This window comes from Phoenix dactylifera, chromosome 8 (assembly GCF_051530095.1).
Source record: "Phoenix dactylifera cultivar Ajwa chromosome 8, Ajwa_hap1_PhDact_Kaust_v1.1, whole genome shotgun sequence".
Lineage (NCBI taxonomy): Eukaryota > Viridiplantae > Streptophyta > Magnoliopsida > Arecales > Arecaceae > Phoenix > Phoenix dactylifera.
This window is the reverse complement of record NC_143197.1, coordinates 22041831-22059903: the sequence shown is the minus strand read 5'-3', so window position 1 is coordinate 22059903 and position 18073 is coordinate 22041831. Positions and strand designations below refer to the sequence as shown.

General features: G+C 40.2%; 3 protein-coding genes and 1 non-coding gene across 4 annotated transcripts; all 4 read right to left on the bottom strand.

The window, feature by feature from the left end:
* Positions 1–510: 510 nt before the first annotated feature.
* TRNAV-CAC (transfer RNA valine (anticodon CAC)) lies at positions 511–584 on the bottom strand. The gene has a single exon. It is a non-coding gene; the product is annotated as a tRNA-Val (tRNA).
* Positions 585–1852: 1268 nt separating this feature from the next.
* LOC103695712 (Pentatricopeptide repeat (PPR-like) superfamily protein) lies at positions 1853–4041 on the bottom strand. Its single transcript, XM_008777106.6, has one exon. It carries the CDS (start codon positions 3921–3923, stop codon positions 1998–2000), a length of 1926 nt encoding a protein of 641 aa, XP_008775328.4. The 5' UTR covers positions 3924–4041; the 3' UTR covers positions 1853–1997.
* Positions 4042–5184: 1143 nt separating this feature from the next.
* On the bottom strand, positions 5185–8433 carry LOC149753035 (MDIS1-interacting receptor like kinase 2-like). Its single transcript, XM_089924922.1, has 2 exons — positions 6366–8433; positions 5185–5817 (listed from the first exon to the last, which is right to left on the bottom strand). Exons 1-2 carry the CDS (start codon positions 7939–7941, stop codon positions 5456–5458), a joined length of 1938 nt encoding a protein of 645 aa, XP_089781048.1. The 5' UTR covers positions 7942–8433; the 3' UTR covers positions 5185–5455.
* Positions 8434–9067: 634 nt separating this feature from the next.
* On the bottom strand, positions 9068–13187 carry LOC149753034 (uncharacterized). The gene is made up of 3 exons (XM_089924955.1): positions 12763–13187; positions 10126–12613; positions 9068–9511 (listed from the first exon to the last, which is right to left on the bottom strand). The coding sequence occupies exons 1-3, from the start codon at positions 13185–13187 to the stop codon at positions 9068–9070; spliced, it is 3357 nt and encodes a 1118-aa protein (XP_089781081.1).
* Positions 13188–18073: the final 4886 nt, after the last annotated feature.

Below are 18073 nucleotides of genomic sequence, written 5' to 3'. Positions count from 1 at the left end.
GAAAAAGGAAGGAAAATATACAATAACATGAATTTATGCTGTTGGTGAGACGACTTTTAAACTTAGGTAAAATATAAAGATCTGTTTTTATAAACATATTAGCAATTTTAATCCTATTTCCTTAGAAAGAAAAGAAAGAGAGATGAGATTCAAAAAAATAACTTTTCGAAAAGAGAAAAAAGAGGAACGAAGGCATTTTAAAAAGGAAAATGGAAAAAAAAAATATAAAAAGAACAATGGAATTAAGAAAAGAAACCAAAAGGAAATAAAATAACATATCTTCCCAAAAAGGAGAAAAAAGAAAAAAGAAGGAATTTATCTTAAAAAATAACTTTCTCAAAAGGAAAAAAAAGGAACGAAGGAATTTTAAGAAGGAAAAAAAGAAAAAAATGTAAAAAAAATGGAATTAAGTAAGGAAAGAAAAAGGAAATAAAAATAACATATCTTCCCAAAAAGGCAAAAAAAGAAAAAAAGACGTAATTTTAAAAATAAAAAAAGATAAAAAAAAAGTGTCTGAGCCCGGGTTCGAACCGGGGACCTCTAGTGTGTGAGACTAGCGTGATAACCAACTACACCACCCAGACGCATGTGTTGCCTCCATTACAAAGATCATCATTGTCATAAAGTTCTTTGGGCATGGTCACTCCCTCCAAATCATATATTCACCATCAGCTTTACTGAGCTGCTTAGATAGTTTCCATCGAAGTGACAAACCTACTCTTTATACGGATTATATCTACATAAAATGTCATAGATAACAAAATATAACCTACACTAGGTAGACTTGAGAGCACCTAGGAGAACATGGAGCTCAGATTGTTTTATAGAACGGAACCTTTAAAGACAAGGAATGAGGTTTTTCTCATGCTAAGTGGTGTTTGTGGATCGACATTCCACCCATGATGAGTCAGAAGGGTGCTATGAGGTAAATAATTTCTTGCTCTAGATTTTCAAAATCTAAAAACAATATAGCTCTGCTGTTTTTTATGGAGGTTATCGTACAGTGCAGCTTGTTACACACACACACACACACACACACACACACACACACACACACATATATATATATATATATATATACACATATACATATACACACACAGCTGGAAGTTAAAAACTTCTTTAATATTTTTTTTGTAAATTTGTGTACACTATTATTGCATGCAGGTAAAATAATTTTTGTCAGATAATGTCATTATCTGAAAAACCAACTTTCCATCAGTCTTACAGACATTAAAGTTGCCAAGCTAAATACAGGAACTTCTTTATTTTCCTTTGTGAATCCAAATTCCTTTGCTTTCTTATTCTATCAAAACCAAGGCAATGACTGCCGTTTTTTCAAATTTAATCCACCCTTGCTCTTTATACTTTGATACCTTTTCCGTGGTTCATCAATTCAGTCCACCTATTAACAGATATTTTTTCCTGGATTATTTGTGCTCCCTTGCTGCAGGCATCTTTCAGATCTAGCTAGATTCTTACCAATATCAGAGAAATGACAAAGTTCCAGATTTTAATTCCTTATACCAATCTGCCTGAGTGCCTGTTCTTATTTTAATTTCATGTCATATACTTGTCTCGAGCTTATAATCTAGATTCAATTTTTTCTTGAGGCATATACTTCCTTTGCTTTGAAATATTCTTACTAAATACTTTGCTTTCCTCAATTGTGAGTTCATCATAACCAACACATTGAATTATGTTCATTATGTATATCTAATATTCTACCTTTCATAACAAAGTATAACTCAATAATTATAAAGGAAAAAGATATCTGCCAATAACATCTGCTAGACCTTGCGGAGTTGTTGTATAAAACAGTGCTGAACTACATAAGAATCAGCAGAACTCGTTGAATCAAAAACCTGATGCAAATTTGACAATTGAACAAATATGAATGAAGTTACATATACTTTAATTGCTTCAATATTTTTCTGTTTATCAGTATCACTAGCATTACATCTAATAAATATTAGAATCCAGAACTCAAAAAAGTGTCAAAAGGAATTTGCACTTTCCTCATCCAAATCTAGATCTTCAAGATCTTCAGATTCATTCTTGACCAAAACAGTACCGCCAATGTAAGAACTGGTGTTACGCTTTACTTCAATCCAGCTCTTACCTGGTTCCTTCCTTACACCCCTTTTTCTCATCAACCTCCTTATCTTCAAAGCATTGTCCCATCGACCAACCGTCTTGTAGACATTAGCAAGAAGAACATAGCTCAAATGGTACCCTGGTTCCAATTCCATCATTCTCTTTGCGACACGCTCTGCTACATCTGGGTTTGAATGGGTGGCACAGGCACCTAAAAGAGCAGCCCACAGTGACGAATCATCTCTATACACAGCCATGTTTATTAAATCTTCAGCTTCCTCGAGTAGACCAACCCTGCTGAGAAGATCAACCATGCAACTGTAATGCTCGATTCCAGCAGCAATACCGTAATCTTCACCCATTGATTTAAAGTAACTCCTCCCTTCTTCGACCAAACCAGTATGACTACAAGCAAATAGCACACCTACGAAACTAATATAGTCAGGCCTAGTCCATTCCCTAACCATCTCATTGAACAACCTGATAGCTTCCCGACCTTGACCATTCTGAGCAAAACCACATATCATGGCATTCCATGTTATCAAATTTCTCACAGAGATTTTAGTAAAAACTCTATATGCATAATCTATAAGACCAGATTTTGCATAAAGATCAACAAGTGCAGACTCCACAACGACATCCGTCCAACCTCCTGTCCTCAGGAACCGACAATGGACCTGTTTCCCCTGTCTCACAGCTGAAAGGCCAGCACATGCCCGAAGAATTGTGCCAAAACTATAATGATTCTCTTCTGTATCCATCTCCCGGAATTGAGCGAGGACAGTCTCATAGTCACCACTCTGGCAGTACCCTCCAAGCAGGGCACACCAAGAGACAGCATTCTTTGTGGGCATCCGGTCAAAGACCTTGCGAGACTCTTCCATGAGCCCGCACTTGGCATACATGTCGACCGTGCTGCTCTCCACCACCACATTCCCTCCAAGCCCACTTGTGATAAACTTAGCATGAGCTTCCCTTCCCTGTCTCGCCCTACCCAGATTACCCAGAGCAGTCATGATGGTCCCGAAAGTAAATTCATCAGGAAACAACCCAAGCTTTCTCCTCATCATCGAGTGGAAAAGCCCCACTGCCTCCTCAAACCTATCATTCCTCGTGCAGGCCGAGATTATCGAAGTCCAACAGATAGCATCGGGCTCGATCGTCTCACCAAACACGCGCCATGCATCTTCCAATCCAAAATTTTTACCATACATATCAACAAGAGCACTAGCAATCACATGATTCAAATCGAAACCACGCAACAAAACCATTGCATGGAAGCAACTACCGATCTTTATGTCTTTGAGATCGGAACATGCCTTGATTGCAGCAGAGAGAGTGAATGCATTCGGCTCGATCCCAAAAGCTTGCATCTTTCCAAACATTAGGAGCGACTCGGTGGGTCTCCCTGCACGAATATAGCCGGAGACCATGGAGGTCCAGGAGATGACATCTTTAAGGGGCAAACTCTCGAACACGCGGCGGGTGAGGGAGAAGTCGGGGCTGACCTTGAAGTAGAAGGAGAGGAGGCTGTTGCCGACGAAGCGGTCGTTGTCAAGGCCGGACTTGAGGACGCGGGAGTGGAGCTGGAGGCCTTGGGAGAAGGAGGAGGAGGTGGTGCAGGCCTGGAGGAGGGCGGCGTAGAGGATGGGTTTCGGGGGGAGGCGGTCGGGGTCGGCGGAGTTGAGGAGGGAGAGGGCTTGGGAGAGGGAGCCGGACTCGCAGAGGCGGAGGATTTCGGATCGAGGGGCAGAATGAGAAGGAGATGATGGGTTTGGATTGAGGTGGGAATAGGAGGTGTAGTGGCGCCAACGGAGCTGCCTCATTTACCAAGGTTTTTTGTTTTAAATGGAGGCGGGAGGAAAGGTAACGGCTATATTGGATGCGTCGGCCATCACGAGGGGGTGCATCGGAGCCTCCACAGGAAAGTGAACGGCGGCCACATGCATGCATCAAGATTTTTGAGTAAATTATGTATGTGTCAAGATGGCATATTTTGTCCTCTTGTTGTAATTAGTAGCACCATTTTTCCCATATTATAATTTTTCATATAATAAGCAACATAATTTATGGTGCATTTTTTTAATTAAATTTATCCTCAGTTATAAATTTCTTGAATTTATTATTATTGTAATATTATTATATCAATTTTTGAGAAAATGAAATGCGTGCTTGGCTTGACACAAGCCGGCCATTTTTTCCAAAGTATGACAAAGAAGGAAAGAAAAAGAAAGTCCAACTGGCCTTGAGTTCGCGTCTCCTGGAGAAAATACCAGCAAAGGAAGACAAGCATTTATTTATCTTCTGGTTCATTAGGCAAAAAAGAAAAGAAAAAGAGATTTCAACAGGCTTTGAGCTCTTGGCTTTTCTCCCATCCTCTCATTACTTTCTTTCTTCTTATTTTTTTCCTTTTTCTTTTATTTGAGATAAAGGATTCTTAGTATATTAAATAATTTGATTTTTATTAACAGAGCAAGTGGCATTATGGGACGCGAGTTTTTTTACTTACACATCAACTATGTGTGACTATACATGGGATCGGACAGGCATAGCGCGAATAGACTATAGCAGATTGATCTTAAGATCAAAATATTTGAAGAAAATACCTGCAAAGGAAGACAAACATTTATCTTCTAGTTCATGAGGCAAAAAAAAAAAAAAAAATGTGCCACTGCAGGTAGGAAGAAGAAGTTGTTCGTCGACCATCAACACAGAGTGAACCTGTTCTAAGGGAGAATTCTTTTACACCGCCAAGAGGCAGTTCAAGTTGGACAGGTCGCTTGAGAAAATTCTTTTTGTCTCCCATGCAATGTCTTGGGATGCTGCAAGCAGCATGTAGAAAACACGAATTAATGGAAACACTCCATGTACCTCGATGATAAGGGTGGAGGCAACGCTCATATCCTAGCAGGATTGAATCCTTCTGGAAGATTTATCGACAGTGAGAGTCCAAGCCCTCTTGGTTCTAACATTTCTAATAATAATCAACATGGAAAATTACCATAACATAATATTTAGGTGATCTACAAAACTAAAATGATCGTTACACCTATTCTGATTCTACTTCTTCTCTTCCTGACTGATCACTTTTCTTCTAAAATTAATGAAATTTTTTTTCCCAAAATCACCAAACTACCTTGATAATCAGATGAGATTCATGGATCATATGCTGACCTGCATTGCAAGATGCTGCTGCATGTTTAAATTTCTCATGATAAGTTCACAGAAATTTATGCAAGATGCGGAATCAAGAGAAACAAAAAATGCTGATACCTGATGCCATTTGGTAATGCACATGAAGCTGTGAATAATCAGAATTCTTGATCCTACAACAATCCAGGCCAACCTCGAGACAACATTACACATTAAGATTCTTCAACTGGAACAGGGTAATTCCGTCAACCGGCTCAAGCGAAGGTAGACGAGATTTTGACAACCTTTGGGTTACGCATCGCATTGTGGGTCTGTATTTCGGATCCCAACATATGCAAGAAAGTGCCACTGCAACTATGTTGCATATTTCCTTCATCTCCAAGGCGGAAGGGGGAGATGAGAGACGCTGGTCCAACACATCTTTTACCAACATGTTCCGGTCAGTAATAGACGTTGATAATGATAAAACGAGGTCTCCAGGATGTCTTCCCATCAATACTTCAAACGCCACCACTCCAAAGCTATAGACATCGCACCATTCTGTTATCTTCATCGTGTAAGCAAGCTCTGCATCAAAAGAAAAATATAATGAACTCTTACTTGCTCTTTTCCTTTGTTTCGCAGTGAAAGCATGTTGTGAACAGAGGCAAACATCGTCATCTCCAGAAGAAGGAAGAAGAACATTATCTTCTTAAGGAACGGAGAGCGGAAAAATCTAAAAGGGCACATATCATTCTTTATTTTCTTGGCACTATACCTGTTTACGGGTGTTTTTAGGAATAGTCGCTTTTAAGAGATGTGTCTATTACCATCAGTTGTTTCCCTTCTAATAAGACAAGTCTCTCAATGAAAGAGTTGTCTCCCTTATGGAAAGACATGTCTCTATATTCATCCCTTCGGGATGAGTCGAAGCTTGAGATCCTAGGTTACAATTGAGCCATGGTTAAGAGATAAACTAACTGCTGTACTACTTGAATACTCTCTCACATCTTGAGCAGCTGAAGTCATTGGCAGTAAAGAACAACAGAAAAAACATGCTATTGATAACAAAAGAAACAAAGGAAAGAAAAGAAAAGAAAGAATTGTTAATAACAAACCAAATTGTTAGGCTGTACCTGGAGCAGCATATCCGCAGGTGCCTACAAAAGCCGTCCAGTTCGAGGAATCAAGATTCAAGAGTTTTGCAGCACCAAAATCAGAGATAAAAGCCCTTAATTCTGAATCAAACAAGATATTGTTGCTCGATATGTCTCGATGCACTATTGGTCGGGAGCAATCATGATGCAAGTAACTCAGCGCACTGGCGACATCTTTAACTGTCCTCACCCTCCTATCCCAATCCAACTCCATGGCTCTTCGGTGATTGAATAATATTTCACTTAAGCTTCCATTTTCCATGTACTCGCAAACTAGAAACATGAATCTGCTGTGCAGACAGAATCCATAAAGTTTCACAATGTTGCGGTGCCGGATTTCGGTCATCACCCGTATCTCATTTATGAAGGTTGTGTCGTGGGGAAGTTCTCCATTGTCAGGTGAATGAATTCTCTTCACTGCCACCACTTGACCTGTAGGTAACTCTGCTTCGTAGACACACGCACTCCCACCAATTCCAACACAGTATATGTCATCGAAGTTCTCTGTTGCTTCTATGATGTCTTCAAACACAACCTTCCCATCAAATTTCCAAATGGAGAATACATTTGAAGTTCTTATTTCAACGATCTCTTTTGCTGTTTCCTTCTCTTTTTGCGGACTAGATGCACATTTACATTTATACAGGATTGCAATAATAAATGGCGATATAAGAACAGGAACCGCAATAAAGATGAGAATTCTGTGCTTTCCATGCACGTCATCGATGCAACATTTGTTCCCATAAAGCGTTCCTTTCAACCCATAGTAGTTGGCCCAGCTTCGATGGATCTCCAAGCTATTGTATGATAGATCAAATTCTATGGGAAGTGGAAAGTTTGATGGTGGTAAAGTGCCTGAGAGGTTGTTGTGGGAGAGGTCCAGAACGCTGACCCGGAAATGGAAGAAACTGATGGGTATCTCCCCATTCAAAAAATTTTTGCTCAAGCGTACTTCTGTAAGTTGCGGCATTAATGCCAGCTCATTAGGTATCGGCCCAGTCAAGGAATTCCATGATAGATCAAGTGATCGCAGGAATTTCAAATTGCCTATTGAGGGAGGAATCATACCACTGAGATTGTTACTAGCTAACCATAGCATGTTTAGAGAAGAAAGATTTCCTATTTCTAAAGGAATGGAGCCTGAAAGCTGATTGTCAGACAAATTGAGGCTTACGAGTTTGGAGAGACTACCAATGCTTGTAGGAATACTTCCATACAGAAAATTATAACTGAGATCGAGATCGGTAAGGTTAGGAAGGTAGGAGAAGTTGAGGTTACCAAGGATGCTGCTGATGAAACTATTTGGTAATCTTATTCCGATCACACTTTTGGCACGGTTGCATGTAATACCGGTCCAGTTGCATGGGTCGTTACCGCAAAAGCGCCAATATTCGCAAGGTGAGCCAAAGCTTTTTACCCACTGGTGGAGAGCTTCTGCTTCTGAATTTGCTGGAACTGGACTAGCTGCTACTGTTGCTGTGGAAGACAACACCAAGTGGATTGTAGCTAAGTACAAAAGCCAATAGAGGAAGGGAGGCAACTTGCTTCTATCCATGGAGAGGGGGATGGATTGAATCCCATGCAATTGGCGTCTTGCATTTGCTTTAAGAGAACTTGTTGTAGACTAAGGTCCTTATTGACCTGTTTAGTCTTCGTCCTTGGCTTTCAACCATCGCATAAAATTCCAATTGGGAGATATATGGTCGCCGACTCCAGTTGGAAGATAGACTAGTATGTTGCTCATTGCTTGTTTTTTTCCTTCCTGGACTAGGAATTCCATGTTGACCTGGTTAGTCCTAGTCCTTTGATTTTAACAATCACCTAAAATTCCAATTGGAAGATAGACTAGTAGCTCGCTCCTATTGGAAGATAGACTAGTAGCTCGCTCTATAGACTAGTATGCTACCCATCACTTTCTGGTACGCTACTCATCCCTTTCCTTTTTATTACTTTCTAGTCTAGAATTCCTTGTTGACCTGGTTAGTCATGGTCCTTAGATTTTCACTAAAATTCCAATTGGAAGATAGACTAGTATGCTACTCGGGTCATGGATATTGATACCGCTTGGATCAATTTGCAATCCAATGGAAATGGGAGAAAAGATAAGATAAATTTCTTGTGCAAGAAGGAAGATAACTTTCATTCAAATACTTGGATGCATTCTCATTACAATTCATGACTATTTATAGGCAAGTCATGGGTAACATGAAAAGACAAAAGAAAATGAAAGGTCAAGAGTCATCTTAATATGGGTAACTCACACAATAAAAGACATCAAAGCCAAAACTTAATTCTCTTAGGGAATTTAAAAGGTCAAAAGAAACCTGCCTTTTAAAATACCTATAACTTTCCAACCATAACTCGGATTTTAATGTTCTTAGGCTTGTTGGAAAGAAGAGAAAGAGACCTGAAACTTTTATGTTATTAACTTTTTCTAAATTCGGCCATTTAATACTCTGAAAATGGCATGCAAGTTGTATGACGTCCATGCACCTGCATCATACTCCCCTGGTTGAAGCTCAACTCGTCCTCGAGTTGTCCAATGCCTCTTCTTTATCATGATATGGAATTAGATCAGAAATATTGAAGGTAGCAGAAACTCCATAGTCACCAGGAAGTTCAATTTGATAGGCATTTTCTCCAATACGCTTAAGAACTCGAAATGGTCCATCGGCACGATCTTATAATTTGCTATATCTTCCATGGGGGAATCGTTCTTTACGAAGATGAATCCATACAAGGTCGCCTTCTTTAAATGATGCCGAGTGTCGATACTTATCAGCTCTCTCCTTAAACTTTTGATTGCTCTTCTCAATCTTGGATCGAACTTGCTCATGCATCTTTTTGATTTCATTAGCCCTTGCTTCTGCATCACCGCTAAATCGAACAACATGAGGAAGGGGAGCTAGATCAAGGGGGCCATTAGGATTGCACCCATAGACGATCTCAAAAGGACTAGCACCTGTAGTAGAACTACTTGAGCGGTTGTATGCAAACTCCGCTTGAGGAAGAATTAAGTCCCAATGCTTCTTGTTGTTGCCCAAATAACTTCGAATAAGATTGCCAAGGCTTCGATTCACCACTTCCATTTGACCATCGGTTTGTGGATGATGAGAAGAACTGAACTGAAGTTTGGTGCCCAATTTCGCCCATAAAGTCCGCCAAAAGTGTAAGTGAAAGTCTTTGGGATGCCATGAAGTTTGACAATCTCTCGAAAATAAAGATCAGCAATTTTAGATGCATCATAGGTCTTCTCGCAAGGTACAAGATGTGTCATTTTAGAGAATCGATCAACAACCACCATGACCGAATCCTTTCCACGTTGAGTGCGAGGAAGACCAAGAACAAAATCAATACTTACATCCTCCCATGGAGCTTGAGGTACAGGAAGAGGAGTATAAAGGCCGGTGTTTTTAGCTCGGCTTTTGGCAATATGGCATGTTCGACATAAGTTAACATGTCTCTCTACATCCTTTCTCATCTTCGGCCAAAAGAAATTTTCTTTGACAAAGATTAAAGTCTTGTCTCGACCAAAGTATCCTCCAAGTCCTCCATTGTGGGCTTCTTTGATGATTGCTTGACGAAGAGAGCAATTAGGAATACATAATTAGTTACCTTTAAATAAGTAACCTTCTTGAATTGAATAATCTTCATGAGGAGCATTACTGCATCGAGCCCAAATCTCGCCAAAATAATCATCATTAGAATAGAGATCTTTGATGAAATCAAAACCGATTACCTTAATCTCCAAGGTTGACAACAAAGCATGTCTTCGACTAAGAGCATCCGCAACTTGATTGAGACTTCCGGCTTTATGACGGATGGTGAAGGTAAAAGATTGCAAAAATTCAATCCACTTGGCATGCCTTGCACTAAGCTTGTGTTGAGTATTGAGGAATCGCAAGGCTTCATGATCGGAGTAGAGAACAAATTCCTTAGTCATAAGATAGTGCCGCCAATGACGAAGAGCCTCAACAATAGCATAAAATTCTTTATCATATGTTGAATAGTTCTTTCGCCCATCTCCAAGTTTGGCGCTAAAGAAGGCAATAGGGCGTCCTTCTTGACTAAGCACCGCGCCAATGCCCACATTAGAGGCATCACAATCCACCTCGAAAACTTTTTCAAAATCCGGCAAGGCAAGGATAGGGGCCGTTGTCATTAATACCTTAAGCTTCTCAAAACTTTCTTGAGCCTCCATAGTCCATTGATAGAATCCACCTTTCAAACAATTTGTGATGGGGGCCATAATAGAACTGAAATGTCGTATAAACCTTCGATAAAATGTGGCCAACCCATGAAAGCTCCGGATCTCGTGAATGGTACGAGGTACCGGCCAACTAGAGATAGCTTCAATCTTCTTAGGATCAACTTTGATGCCATTGGAGGTGACCATATAACCCAAAAATATTAAGCTATCGGTCAAGAAGTCGCATTTGCGAAGGTTGACATAGAGCTTCTCCTTTCGCAACATCATAAAGATTTGTCTAAGATGCTCCAAGTGTTGCTCTTGATCCCTGCTATAGACCAAAATGTCGTCAAAGTAAACAACGACAAATTTACCTATATAAGGCTTGAAGATTTGATTCATGAGGCGCATGAATGTGCTTGGTTCATTAGAGAGCCCAAATGGCATCACAAGCCATTCATATAGTCCATCTCTTGTCTTGAATGCCGTCTTCCATTCGTCACCCGGTCTCATGCAAATTTTATGATAGCCACTTCGAAGATCAAGCTTGGAGAAGATGCAAGCGCTGGCAAGTTGATCTAACATGTCGTCTAGCCGAGGGATAGGAAAACGGTATTTGATGGTGATCTTGTTAACAGCTCGGCTATCAATACACATGCGCCATGTTCCATCCTTTTTGGGGACAAGTAAGGCAGGAACCGCACATGGACTCATGTTTTCACGTACCAAACCTTTGGCCACCAACTCGTTCACTTGTCTTTGCAATTCTTCATGCTCCTTGGGACTCATTCTATATGCCGCCTTGTTTGGTAAAGTTACACCTGGCATAAGATCAATGCAATGTTGAATTTCTCTCATTGGTGGAAGATTAAAAGGAATTTCATCGGGAGTCACATCTCGGAATTCCTGCAAAAAAGAAGTAATCTTGGGTGGCAACAAATTGCCTTCTGGGTTAGATTCCACCACTATGAGAGCATATGCTTGGGAGGCTTCTCGAATTTCAACTTCAAATTCTGCCATGGACAAAAAGGTACTTCCCTCTCCCTTAATGGGTTTGGGTGTGTTGTCCATTTTTGAAGGCCCAAGGGTTATTTTGACACCATCCTTCAAGACTGCATAAGTATTTTTGTATCCATCATGAACAACCCTTCTATCAAATAACCATGGTCTCCCCAAAAGTAAATGGCAAGCGTCCATAGGAACCACGTCGCACCATATTTCATCACGGTAATTTTTCCCAGTTGAAAATTGAACAAGGCAACGTTGGAAAATTTTTACCTCATTTCCTTTCTTAAGCCAAGAAAGAGAATATGGGTGGTGGTGAGGTTCTGTCTTGAGTTTCAACTTTTCCACCATCTCCACTGAGACACAATTCTCGCAACTTCCTCCATCGATAATGATATTGCAAATTTTGCCATGAGCCGTACATCGAGTATGAAAGATGTTGTGCCGGAGCCACATATGATCATCTTTGCTTCGTACTGAATTCAGGGTTCGACGGACCACAAGAGCTTCACCATGATCACTATATGTGATGTCTTTTTCAATTTCATCATATATAGAATCTGACTCATTTTCTTCACCATCACCTTCTTCAGCAAGAGAAACCACTCTTCTATTTGGACACTCAGAAGCAATATGCCCATAGCCAGAACACTTGAAACATTGAGGTCGAGATGATGTTGGCCGAGAAGAAGATGAAGCATCTTTTTTCACCGTTGTGGTTGGCTTGGATGTAGAAGACGAATGAGATTGCGATGCACTCCCCCGGTTAGGAATGCCCTCATGCTTGAAATTTCGGCCTCCAGGAGCATTTGTTAAACCCTTTTCTCGCCGTTGTTGAAGTTGACGTTCCACCTTAGTAGAAAGTTTAATAACATCATTAAGAGAAATAAAAGAATGGAGGTGTACCATATCATGGATGTCACGCCTCAATCCGCTAAGGTAACGAACTATTATTTGCTCTTCGGCCTCTGCTACACCACAACGAACCATAAGATTGTCAAACTCTTCAGTATACTCCTCCACGGTTCGCATCCTTTGAGTGAATTGATACATAGTGAGAAATGCATCTTGAAGGTAATTTTCGGGAAGGTACTTTTTTTGCGAAACTCTTTCTTCATTTTCTCCCAAGTACGAATCTTGGTTTTGCCCTCCTTTGCTCTTTGCAACTTGAGGCACTCCCACCAGATTGATGCATGCTTTCGAAGCTTGATGGCTACAATCTTCACTTTAAGCTCATCGGGGACCTCTTTGTAGTCAAAGATTCGCTCAATAGTGTTAAGCCAATCTAGAAAGATGTCGGGTTGCATTTTTCCTTCAAACTCAGGAATGTTTATCCTGATGTCTGGAAATCGAAATTGATGACGATGTTGGTGAGATAAAGAAGAGTTGCTCCTTCTACCACGACGTAAACTTTGGTCACGGAAGGTGTTGCGATCTTCTTCAGTGGTGCCGCCCTCCTCTTCACTCGGGTTTTGCTCATAACGAACCAACCTTTCGATAAGATTTTGGACTTGCCGCCGCAACTCATCATTCTCTATGTCGCGAAGATCTCGCTCTCTACGAGGTTCTTCATCGCTAGAAGGACCTAGGTTGCCTCGGCTCGCCATAGTTGGTTGAAGCTTGCGTCAACACCACCACGAGAAATGCGATAGGTTTCCTCTCGAAACGTCAAGAGATGATAACCTCGCTCTGATACCACTTGATACCGCTTGGATCAATTTGCAATCCAATGGAAGTGGGAGAAAAGACAAGATAAATTTCTTGTGCAAGGAGGAAGATAACTTTCATTCAAATACTTGGATGCCTTCTCATTACAATTCATGACTATTTATAGGTAAGTCATGGGTAACATGAAAAGACAAAAGAAAATGAAAGGTCAAGAGTCATCTTAATATGGGTAACTCACACAATAAAAGACATCAAAGCCAAAACTAAATTCTCTTAGGGAATTTAAAAGGTCAAAAGACACCTACCTCTTAAAATACCTATAACTTTCCAACCATAACTCGGATTTTAATGTTCTTAGGCTTGTTGGAAAGAAGAGAAAGAGACCTGAAACTTTTATGTTAATAACGTTTTCTAAATTCGGCCATTTAATACTCTGAAAATGGCATGCAAGTTGTATGACGTCCATGCACCTGCATCAGATATATCTTTCGTGCGAAAGAAGGGAATAGAAACTAGTATGCTACTCGGGTTGGGGGTGTATCTTTCGCGCAAAAGATGGATTCACCTTTCTTCGTGTGAATCCACTATTAATGGATCATGTTATGGTTTCTTTGAGATTTGTGCAGGCAAACGAACAACGGAGTTTGGAGCGCTTTGAGATCCGTGCAGTGCACAATCCAATAGTGGATTCATGTGAAGGAAGGTCAGTCTTTTCGCGTGAAAGATACAACCTCGATTAATGCTACTTATCGCTATCTCTTTTCCTTCCTAGACTAGGAGTTTCAACGACCATTAACATCTTGAAGTCTTCGCCTACACTTTCGAGGAATTTTCAGAGCAGATTTCAGATGGGCTACTATGCTACTCATTGCCTTCCCATTTCCTTTATAGACTAAAAATTCCTTGTTGACCTGGTTAGTCTTGGTCCTTATGTTCCAACCATCACCTAAAATTCCAATTGAAAAATAGACCAATAAGTGGCTCCAATTGGAAGATAGACTTCTATGCTACTGATTGCTTTCTTTTGTCCTTCTTAGCTACTAGGAATTCCAGTGACTGTTTATATCCTGAAGTCTTCACCTATACTCGCAAGGAATTTCCAGAGGAGACCCACATGGGTTTGTAATAAAAATGGGAACCTTCCTAAATATTTATCTCTAAGGTGCTTTTATATAAGTTCAGCTGCTGGTTGGTGGAGCTGTAATAATACGTATATTCCTCCATGCTTTGGCGATAATACATGTGGTAGACCGATGGTGTTTGCTGAAAATTTAACATGCAGCTGTTTACATGATATTTAATTCTACGTGTCATCCTAGTTTTCGAGGTCAAATGGTCTACAAGTAAAAGGTAATTTGGTAGGAGAAGGGTCATGTTTGAGAATTCTCATGGCACCGCAACTACTTATTCAAATACAAGACTGAGAGCAACTCAAGATGTACATACATCCATATTGTTAGCCATTGCAGTTGTTGACATCACTCGCATTTTTGTTTAATTATTGTTTCTGTTGGCAACAAGTATACGTGTACTTTAGAGGAAGTGGAGAAGTTGCAGAGATGAAGCGTGAAGCTGCATGCAGAGCTATGAGGGCGGCAATAAGATATGGATTCCAAAAATCACAAATTTGAGCGTTACCATCTGAGGAGTACAGAGAACTCAATTTAAGGTTGTATAGTCTTTATGTAGTTTATAGTTAATACTTTTATTTTCTTTTAATTTTTACTGATCTTGTTTGTTCATCTAGTTGAGATGATCTGTAGTTTGTGATTTGCTGTTAAAGGACAAATTTAGTGGGTGCCTTCTAAGGTGTCAGGAATTAGACTTCATGTTCGAAAAGGTGAAAGAAGTTTTTACACGGTACATATATTGTTTGTAGATGGTAATTTGATGCTTCAAAGTCAAGTAGCATTGCCTCGATTATTGGCATCCCTCTCCTGTCTCCACTTGAGAGAGGTGCTCTCCGGCCCTCAAGGTGGCCGCCATCGAGAGCCGGCAATGCCTGTGGTCGATGGCATGCCGACGGCCACAGGTGCCTCCCCTTCTTTTTCCAACTCCATTGGTTCCTCCCCTTTCCCTCTCCCTCTTCTTCTTCCTTTCTTTCTTTTAAATCTTGAATAAATTAGAAGACAGGTGATGACCCAAAGATTGATTTAAAGATTGATTTTGATGATCACAAAACCTTGAAGTATAAATACTAATGTTTGTGTTGCAAGGAGAAAGATATTTATTTTGCAAGGAACATAGCAAGTTGGAAGAATACAAGAAGGCCTCCAAAGCTCTCAAGAAAAGTTGGAAGAAAGCTACAATTTATTGGCCCAAGTTTCAAGTTTAAAGTATTCAAGTTGGAGGAGCAAATTCTAAAGAAAAATTCAAAAGAATAGTTCTCGAGTCGACTCCTCGAAAATTCGAGTCGACTCCGATACATGCCGAGTCGACTCCCAACGTTTCCGAGTCGACTCAAAAGAGTAATAGAGGAAAGACAGAACAAAGAATTTTAGACCCTGCAATCGAGCCGACTCCAGAGGACCACGAGTCGACTCCGAAGTCAGGCGAGTCGACTCCTAATTGTGCAAGAGTCGACTCTCAGAGAAAAGCAAGGCAAAAAGTCAGAGAGACAATTTCGGATACTGAGAGCCGAGTCGACTCCCGCAAAGTCCGAGTCGACTCCGAGGCAGTTCAACTCCAAAGACAGAGGATCAGTTTTCGAGCTCTGAGAGCCGAGTCAACTCGAAGAGAATCCGAGTCGACTCGAGGAAGAAAATCAGAAAGTATGTCCTCTGGATTCCTGAGAATGAGCTGACCCCCAAGTGCCCGAGTCGTCTCCAGCTATTGGCGAGTCGACTCCAGTTTGGTCCGAGTCGACTCTAGGACAAGGCATGCACATTAATTCAAATTTGGAACAGTGGCCGAGTCGTCTCCAGTCAAGCACGAGTCGACTCCTGCAACAGGCGAGTCGACTCCAGATCGCGCGAGTCGACTCCGATCCCAACGGAAATATTGTCAGGAGGTACAGACTGTGTCCAACGGCTCTATTTTCGTCTCTAACGGCTAGATTCTTGTTTTCACGCCATCTAAAGCTATAAAATTAAGAGGAGAGCTAGGGGAGAAGGTATGGAAGTGGAAAAGAACATTTAGGAAAGAGATTTCAATGAGATTACAAGGGAAATCTCCCATAAGCACAAAAGGGCCATTCAAAGTAAAATAGAGAGAAGAAGAGCATCCAAGTGAATCCCAAAGCTTCCTCTCCATCCGTGTGCTGCCTCGGTGATCCTCTACTTCGTGCCAAATCAGAAGAGGGTCAAGTAAAGAAGAAGCCGAGCTCCTTCATCTTCAAAACTCATTTGAGGGCTTCTCTTTACTCTATTTGTTCATATTTGCTATATTTGCTTAGTTAAGAAGCTTGTATTTGCTTTAAATTCTTAGTCTAATATCTTGTAACTTGATTCAATCAAGGGATTGAATCAAGAGGTTAAGGTTTGTTGGTGAGCCAAAGGAAAAACCAACGGTGTTAAGGTTTGTTGGTGAGCCAAAGGGAAAACCAACGTTGTAAGGTTGTGGTTGGTGAGCCTTTGGGAAAAACCAACTGGGTTGATTGTGAACCCGGAAAACAATCGTTGTAAGGTTGTGGTTGGTGAGCCTTTGGGAAAACCAACTGGGTTGGATTGTGAGCTCGTGAAAACAATCGGTTGGTTCTAGTCGGTGAGCCTGTGAAAACCGACCGAGTTCGTTGTGATCTCGCAAAACAACAAGTTGGGTTGTGAGCTTGTAAAACAACCGGCTGTAATCTGGAGGATTATAATGAAATTCTCAAGAGGTCTTGGGGAGTGGATGTAGGTGCTAGGGTGCACCGAACCACTATATGTTTGTTGTGTTTGTGATGCTTTTTGTCATTGTCTAACTTGCTCACTTACTTACTTAGATAAATTGCTTGCTTAACTCTTATCCGCGCATCCTTTAGTTGCAAGCATATTTAATTTACTTAATCAAGTCTCATTCAATAAATCAAACTGTTGCTAAGTTTAAATTCCACTGTGCATCTATACAACTTAGCATAATTAATTGAAAAGTTTTAGAAGTAGTATAAAAGTTTTAAAAGACCCAATTCACCCCCCCCCTCTTGGGTTGTATCTACTGGGCAACAAGTGGTATCAGAGCAGGTGCTCTAAGATTAATTATTGATCTTACAATCAAGAGCCAAAGATCATGACAACTCAAATAGATAGTTTTCTAGGAGAAGGACAATTAATTGATACACCTCCACTATTTAATGGGATAAACGATACACATTGGAAAGCACGCATGCGCATTTTCATACAATCACTTGATTATAATTTATGGAACATTATAGTCAATGGAACACACACAAACACTAGTCATAATGAGAAAATGGTTCAACAAAATTCAAAAGCCATGAACCTATTATATTGTGCATTAGATAGGAATGAGTTTAATTGCATATCTTCTTGCATGACTGCTAAAGAAATATGGAATATGCTTGAAGACAAATATGAATGCACTAACAAATCTGAAACATCATGTGTAGAAGAAGAGCAGTATCATATTGCAAATCCATGCTTCATGGCACATGAGGTACATGTTGAAACTGAAAGCAATTTTACATTTGATGAACTTCACGATGCCTTCTCTGATTTGTATTTAGAATATAAGAAACTTATTTGTAAGAATAAGAACTTGAAGAATGAAAATCAAATTCTAATAGATGAAAAACTGAAACTAACTAATAAAACTGAAATCTTAATTAAAGAAAATCAAGAACTAAATCAAAAAAATCAACTTCTCACTGAAAGCCATGATAAACTTA